The 8475-nt window shown below is 40.3% G+C and overlaps 1 protein-coding gene across 13 annotated transcripts in view; it reads left to right on the forward strand.

Annotated features, from left to right (window-relative positions):
- Positions 1 to 8475, forward strand: part of cacna1db (calcium channel, voltage-dependent, L type, alpha 1D subunit, b) — a 92465-nt gene that overhangs the window by 79317 nt on the left and 4673 nt on the right. For 12 of the 13 annotated variants that reach the window (XM_063465160.1, XM_063465161.1, XM_063465166.1 and 9 more), the window contains 7 exons: positions 282 to 724; positions 2609 to 2635; positions 4059 to 4199; positions 4504 to 4661; positions 6226 to 6338; positions 6452 to 6586; positions 6684 to 6869. In XM_063465160.1, coding sequence (XP_063321230.1) covers positions 282 to 724; positions 2609 to 2635; positions 4059 to 4199; positions 4504 to 4661; positions 6226 to 6338; positions 6452 to 6586; positions 6684 to 6869 — 1203 coding nt within the window. The remainder of the gene's footprint in view (positions 1 to 281; positions 725 to 2608; positions 2636 to 4058; positions 4200 to 4503; positions 4662 to 6225; positions 6339 to 6451; positions 6587 to 6683; positions 6870 to 8475) is intronic. The other variant, XM_063465164.1, reaches the window with a different exon arrangement.

Raw genomic sequence — 8475 nt, forward strand, 5'->3', positions numbered from 1 at the left:
CCCTGCTGTGCACAGGAGTGTGTTATTACGATTCCTACGAATGTCCTTTGTTGTTTTTGTTTTTAATGCCTCTTAACTGTGTGACTGATATGCTTCCAACACATCTCAATAAGTCACTCACTTCATTGCATTGAATTTTCCAGGAAATCTGAGAATGAATATTTTGTTAATACTGTCACTGGTTCTCTCTGGTAGAAAAGAGTATGTTCTGAGTTTAGTTTCATTTAGTTTCATTTATTAAGCAGTCCTATTTAGTCTTCATTTTTGGTGTCTCCGTGCAGCGTAATGGCAGCCTTTTTGGGAACCATGTCAACCACGTAGGTGGGGATCAGCAAGGCTCTTCTCACCCCACCACCGTCACACAGCGGCCACTACAGATCTTGCCCTTCTCCAGCGCTGCCTCAACCGAACCCCCGCAAATCGTCAGGAGAGCCAGCAGTGACGACAGGGAAGGAGCGACAGAACTGAACTCTTCACCAATCCTGTACAATCAACTTCATCACACCACTCATTACCCTCACTGTAATTCCACTTGTGTTCAATCGCCAATACCTTCCAATGCCAACCTCAACAATGCCAACGTGCCCTCACTTCTCTCCATGACCATTGCGAGGCAGCAGAAGTGTTTAAGACGGAGTCGCCCGTCCTCCACCAGAAACGCATCATCAACAACTACTTACAGCAAAGGACTGCAAGGCAAGCCTTGGAAGTCGCACTCCACAAGGTTGGTTGAAGGACACATAAGTGTAGTGTTAAAATCCACAGTAGCTATCCACATTTGTTGCATGGTCCTTTTCTTCATGTAGAATAAAGCAGCCATAATAATGCACTCATGTACTGCACTGTGTTGTGGAAATTGTAACAATAACCTGCAGCACAGCCAGTGAGCGTTTTGAAGTGGGTTTAAGAAACACAGTGCAATGTGGAGAGAAACATCCCAGCCAAGGATCATCTCTGCCCAATTGCCACCGCCCTCACATCTTATATAACACACAGACAAAGACATTCCACAACTCTTACATGCTGGCCCATCTCACGGGGGGCTATACCTTCAGGCCCATCCCTAAAGCCTTCTCCCTTACAGAGAGAACTATGACCCTGTTTTCTGTCACCTAAAGATTTACATTCCTGATAAGCAGAAGGAGTCTCACTATCTATTTAACATCTCCCATGAACTTACAATGGCCTCACTGTGTGCGCATATATGTGTGATAGAGCATAAGGCCCATTTGTAGTGCACATGCATACAACTAAGTGATAAAGTGATATGGTTAAAATACGTGATTAATACATGAATAAAGAAATCTGCCAGTACAGCTGTTTACAGTTACACTAACAAAGTATGTTAATGACTTTTCCCCCTGACATTTCAGAAGTTTGGTCTGGTAGTGCACTGTATAATATAATGTATATCATTACATTATAGTTCACTGCATTAAAAGGATCTCAGTTTTGTAGTGTTTTATCAGTATGTATTTAACAAATGATTGCTTTTATAGATTCATTCATCTGCATGTTCTACACATATCCTCAGTTACATTTAGTCCTATGAAAAACTAAGTACACCCCTTTATTCAGTGGCTTGTAGAACCACCTTTAACTGTACTAACTTGAACAGTTGTTTTCTTTATGTCTTTATCTCTCACATCATTGTGGAGGAATTTTGGCCAACTCTTCTTTACTACATTATTTCAGATCATTGATGTTTGCAGGCATTCGTTTATGCACAGCTTTCTAAACGTCCCATTTAAATTGTCTTGAGGTCTGGGCTCTGCGCCTTGATTCTTTTCTTTTTCAGTCACTCTGTAGATTTCCCGCTGTGCCTGAGATCGTTGTCCTGTTGCACCCGTTCGGGTTAAGCTTTAGCTGTCGGAAAGACGGCCTCACATTTGACTCTAGAATTACTTTGGTATACAGAGGAGTTCATGGTCAACTCAATGACTGTGAGGTGCCCAGGTCCTGTGGCTGCAGAACAAGCACACATCATCACCCCTCCACTAACGTGTCTGATAGCTGGTATGAGGTGTTTGTGCTGATGTGCTGTGTTTAGGTTTTGCTGTACATTGTGCATTATAGCCAAACCTCTCTACTTTGGTCTCACGTGTCCAAAGGACATTGTTGCAGAAGTCTTGCATTTTTTTCAGATGAAATTTTGCAAACCTAAACCATGCTGCTATCTTTTTTTTGAGAGAGAAAAATGTTTCCTCTGGCAGCTTTTCTAAACAAGCCATCTTTCTTCAGTCTTCTTCTAATTGTGCTGTCATGAACTTTAAAAAAAACATGCTAACTGAGGCTGTCGAGTCTGACGTATTGCACCTGGGTTTGTTGCAGTTTCTAGGAATCCACAGTTTGAATGTTCGGCGGTGTTCATTCTTGGAAAAACCGTGGCATCGTGTGACCTCATTTCTTATCTGTAATTTGTGGATTATTTAATAGATCTTGTTTTCTAGCAGGAGCGAAAACCGACAAGACAATTTAAGCATTTCAGCTTGTATCCTCTTTTCATTTGTCATTGCATGAACCCCCCCCCTCCTCATCCTGGTTTCCGGTTCCATCAAATCCCGTCTGTCTTATCCTGATCCATCTCCTCTTCCTGTCCCTGGAGCAGGACACGCTACTATGAGGCCTATATTAGGTATGTACATGATGTTAATGCTCACAGAGCTTCAAAGCATATTGGTTTTGTGTACGATTGTCACAAAACATGTGAAAGCTTCTTACCTTTTAATCAAAAAATTGATAAATGGGCCAGTTTATACAGTATATATGTGGTGACTGGTTGAATTAGCAGTCTATGAAAAAGCAACTCTATGACAATAAGGATTATTACTATTTGTACAAACCCACTTTCAAAGAGTTGCGACATTTTTGCAATGATTTGCAAATTCATATATAAATCTTTTATTCACAGCAGAACATATGAAATATATCTAGTGTTTAAACTTAGACATTTGACTATTTTGTAAAAAAATATTAGCTTGTTTTGAAGTTGATGGCAGCAACACGTCTAAAAAAGTTGGGACAGGGGGAACAAAAAACTGGAAAAGCTAGTGGTATTAAAAAGACGATGATAGAGAGACAACATTTCTCAGAGGTAAATGGTAAATATGCAAATAAACTGTATGTATATGTCACTGTCAGTTACAGTATAAGATGTGTAACAATTTCAGAATATTGTTCCTCAAATTTGTGAAGATTTTAAATAGATCATCTACATAAGATCATCAAAAGATTGAAAGAATCTGGAGTGGAACAAGAGTAAAAATCGGTACTGCAGGCCGTTAATCTTCAGGCCCTCAGTCAATACTGCATTAAAAACAACATTGTCTTTAGTGCCATCCATAAATGCAGATTAAAGCTCTACCATGCAAAGAAGAAGCCATATACGAACATGATCTAAACATGCTGTCATCTCTGGGCCAAAGCTCAGTGAAAATGGAAAACTGTTCTGTAGTCAGACAAACTGAACTGTGAAATTCTTTCTGGAAAGCTTGAACACTGGACTAAAGACGGTGTAGACAACTTGTTGTTATCAGTGCTCAAGCTCTACAGCTCTGTGGGTGGCATTAGCACCTGTGGAATTGGCACCTTGCAAATGCACTATTATTGCTGAGAGGTACTACAGTTTTAGAGCAGCATGTGCTCCCATCCAGACAACCTGTTTTTCTGATACAGAAAAACTCCTCCTAAGAGTCAAGTAATTCGGCTCTTCAGTTCTCAGATGTTTGTGGACTGTTGATTAAAGTGGATGGGATGCTACACAGTGGTGAAAATGGCCCTATCCAAATTTTTCTGTGCTTTTTCTGTGCTGTCATCAAATTCAAAATGACCTTATTGTTTTTGAATTGAACGTAAATATTGTAACACATCCGATGTGTTTTCTGTGTTCTATTTTATTTTAAAAAGTTTTTAAAACTTCAGTTTTTACCTATATTCTATACAGCATCCCAACTTTTTTAGAATGCGGATGCAATAGTCTGAAGAAAACAGATGATAATGGTTAATCCAATCCAGCAACATCAGTATGATTCACTGTGTCTTTGCTGTTTGGATGCCAGGTCAGAGAGCAGCGGAGCACTTTATCCCACCATTCGTCGAGAGGAGAGGGGCAATGTGGACAGCGATGAAGAGAGAGGCTCGGGCGAGTACTTCAGTGGGGAGGAATTTCATGAAGATGACATCATGCTCACAAAGGAAAGGTAATTCTGGAAAAGAAAAGTCGGTTTAATCTAATCTGAGGAAAGCGTGAGATAAAATTGACACACCAGCTACATAAATGCAGCCGTGGTTTTACTACTGTGTACCAATGACTTCACGGAAGTGTTTTCTTTCCTCTGAGTTCAGCTGTCTTATATCTAGACTGAGCACTTGTGGTTTATGCTGGTGGTTAATGTCACCAGTCTATTACTTTTCTGTGTAACTTTCTTTCCACTGTTTGTGTCCCGTGACATCATAGTTACAGAGAAAGTTAATTTTCAAAGTCTTTATCTTTTTGTGTCAAAGGTTGTCCAACAATGAATGCCATGATGACGCAGAGGGAGATTTTGACCTCGTTTCCAGGGGTGACTGCCAGTCTGAAGGTTACTGTGACGATGATCAACGGCCAATCTACCAGGACAGCAGGCCGTCACCCAGGAAATGGTTTTTACCCTCACCTCAAGGTGAACTGATACTTTTTTGTTTTGTCACTACACCTGTGAAATTTAATAAAGGATCATTTTACTTGTTGTTTGCAAGAAAATTCTCAAGTCAGATGTTTATTAACTGATTCAGGCAAATTGATCGCACATCTGTGAACTATGCAGAACTTACTAGTTTGTGCCATTCATTTTGAATGAGTACTGTCATTGCATGGTACACTACTGTATGTAAGCTATTATTGTTAAACAGCTAGGGTTTCATCTAGCTATGTTTTTAAATGGGTGAGGTTCACAGAGAAATTACCTTGTTGTTGAAAGAAAAGAACGTTTTTTTCCCTCATCCAATATAACATGAATTGATGAGAACTGTTGTGAATTGCTGTTAATGGATGACAGAATAAGAGTCTGACTGATGTAGGATTTTAAAAATAGATAAAAATATTTGGTGAGTAAAATCTGAATATATAGGGGCTAAAAATGCTTTTCTTTAGGGCACCAAAACATAAACAGATTTGCCTAATATTTATTATGTTTGGTGATTTATCACTCCTTATTTAAAGAAAATGATTTTTATTTAAAAATAAATTTCATTTACAACTGTGTGTAGATTATTCACTTACGCTCTGCACGACTCTGCTCAGATTAGCAGGTTGTTGTGTTTTGTGTTCCATACAGATGTGTCGCTAGATGTGTCCTCCGTTGGACAAAAAATGCAACATCAACTCTCTTAACATGATTGAAGGATGTTTTTCATGTTTTTTTTCTTTATTTTTTTCTTTTTTTAATGTTCACTTATCGGCTATTATAAAGGCCGAAACATAGATACTTACAAATAGCTAATATTACCCGCTAATATTGGTGAACTGGGACGGAATCATTAATAATAATTCACTTGTGATTTGTAGTTCCAGTGGCACATTGTGTTAAACTTATGAAAGTTTATTGTGTTAACAGTTTTATGTTATATGTTAGCACAGATAAGAACTGTGTTATTTCTTTAAAGGAGTAATAAACTTGGCTAACTGACTGAAGGATTCCACGTGGGAAGAGGCATAAAAATCTACAAAAATATTTGCTACTGCCTTCAAGCACGAAAACACTCTCCATCAGATAACATTTGTTTAGCTGCTAGCTGATGACAGTTGTGATAGCCTGCTCTCAAACCAGAGATGTTCTTGATGTACTTCTCTGCTAGTGCACCGAAGCATATCACTGCATTGCTTTAACCAGAGCGTGAGCGCTCTGGTTAAAGCAATGCAGGTGCGCACTGGTTTATCAAATCTTGAGGTTTTTTGTTTGTTTTTTTGTTTAATTAGTTTTTCATACCCTAGAAAATAGCCTTCTTTCCTTAGAATAAGAATACCAGCTGATGCCTCACAGTCAAGCAATAAAATGTAGAGCAGAACAGTTAACTGGAAACTGTTGCACTGATAAGCATAGAAAGGACCTATTATGGTCATTTAGCAGTTTGCATGATAAGCATAAAAGAAAACATGTCATTGCAACAGTTGCAGTTGTCTATAAATGTCTGTGGATTTATGATGAATGATTGCATTAATCATTACTGTTTTCTGTGTCCTCTCAGCCTCCAACAGACCAACATTCAGCTTTGAGTGTCTTCGGAGAAGAAGTAGTGAAGATGATGCTCCTCCTTCTCCATCATGCACAGCTCTTCCACTACACCTGATGCAGCAACAGGTACCTACACCTTTTTCTGGGCATTAATATTGTGATGATGAAGGAATGGCACCTCTAAAAACTGTTGTTTTGTTTTTGTTTTGTTTTTTATCTACTCTCTCAATCACTCACAGGTGATGGCGGTGGCCGGTCTCGACGCAAGCAAAATTCACCGTCTTTCTCCCACAAGGTCCATGCGCTCGTGGGCCACACCTCCTGCCTCCCCAGTTAGCCGTGACTTCTCGCCCAGTTACACGCCACTCATACAGGTCTCATTATTGAGTTGTTCTTGGCAAAAAAAACCCCACCAAACCACTGGTACACCAATATATAAGCATATATATATGTATATGTTTGTGTGCATAGGTGGATTGGCGCAGTCCTGGCAGTGTGGCCAGCATCCCTGGAGCAGTGAAGAGGAGTTCATGGTACACAGATAGTCAGGATGGCCCTCCCAGCCAAAGCCATTCTCCGTCACGTCTGCATTTACCCGCAGAGTGCTGCTCGCACTGCCTGCAAAAGAGAGGCAGTGCCAACAGTCTGGTGGAAGCTGTGAGTACATAACAAATGCTCTGTTGTTGTTACCGTGCTTTTTTTTTAATCCACAGACCCTCACAAATTAGGATAAGAGATCTGGTGATATTTCATTTATACACTGCTCAAAAAAGTTGAAAGTAAAACTTTTTAATCAAAGTGTAGCATCAAGCCAATTCAACATACAGAATATTGATCTGGTCAGTTAAGTAGCAAAAGGGGTTTTTCATCAGTTTCAGCTGCTTTGGTGTTTTATAGGTGAAGACCACTGACATTTTTCCCTCCTCATCTTTTTAGTTTTGCCTTTAGCTAGACTCAGTGTCACTACTGTTATTATGAGGTGATACCTGGACCCTACAGAGGTTCCAAAGGTAGTCCAGCTCCTCTAGGGTGACACATTGAAACGTGCCAATGCCATAAGATTTACTGTGTGTTCTAGCAGTCTCGAGAGCGTGGAGGACATAAGGCTGTAGAAGGACCTTAACCCATCATCAGGAAGGGTATCTGCTCTTTTGTGCAAGGAGGTACAGGATGAGTACTGCCTGAGCTACAAAATGACCTTCAGCAGGCCACTGGTTTGAATGTCTCTGACCAAACAATCATTAACAGACTTCATGAGGGTGGCCTGAAAGCACGATGTCTTCTATTGGACTCTGTGCTCACTGCTTGGCATTTGCCATAGAATACCAGAATTGGCAGGTCCACCAGTGGCACCGTGTGCTTTTCACGGATGAGAGGAGGTAACTCTGACCACATGTGATGGATGTGAAAGGGTCTGGAGAACCCGTGGAGAATAATATGCTGCCTGTAACATCGTTCTGCATCACTGGTTTGGTAGTCCTTCAGTGATGGTCTGAGAAGGCTTCTCTATGGAGGGATGCACAGCCTTCTACAGGTTAGACGAATGCACCCTGACTGCCATTAGGTATCGCGATGAAATCCTTGGACCCACTGTCAGACCCTACACTGGTGCAGTGGATACTGAGCTTCTCCTGGCGCAAAACAATACTCGGCTTCATGAGGTGAGAGTATGTTTGCAGCTCCTGCACGCTACACTCGCCTGAGTTAATTCAAATATAGCACTTCTGGGACATCATGTTTTGGTCCGTCCGATTCAGCTAGCGTGCATCGCAGACTCTCCAGGAGCTCAGTGATGTCCTGGATCAGATCTGGGTGGAGATTCCACAGGACACCATTCACGTCTCATTAGGATGTTTTCAGGCATGCATACAAGCAGATGGGGGCCAAACAAACTACTGAGTACCATTTTAAGTGACTACAATGAAATTCCAGCAAAATGGACCATTTTTTCACTTTGAATTTCAGGGTGTCTTTGAATTTTGTTCTCTGTAGTATGATCATTTTCACTTGCATCAAGTGATTTGTCATCCTTTGGTTCTAACTGATTACACAGTCTATATCAGTATAGATATGCAGCATGATGTTTTCCCCATTGAGGTTGGACATGTTTTCAAAGTGTCCCCTAAATGTTTTTGAGCAGTTTTCTTTCTTGAAGTTTTCATTCTTGAACTGACTCATTATTGTTCTGACTCATTTGTGATGTACACGTCAACGTTTCCACTATGTCAAAATGAAAAACATTTTCATAATTACCTTTATTAAA

This window comes from Pelmatolapia mariae, linkage group LG20 (assembly GCF_036321145.2).
Source record: "Pelmatolapia mariae isolate MD_Pm_ZW linkage group LG20, Pm_UMD_F_2, whole genome shotgun sequence".
NCBI lineage: Eukaryota > Metazoa > Chordata > Actinopteri > Cichliformes > Cichlidae > Pelmatolapia > Pelmatolapia mariae.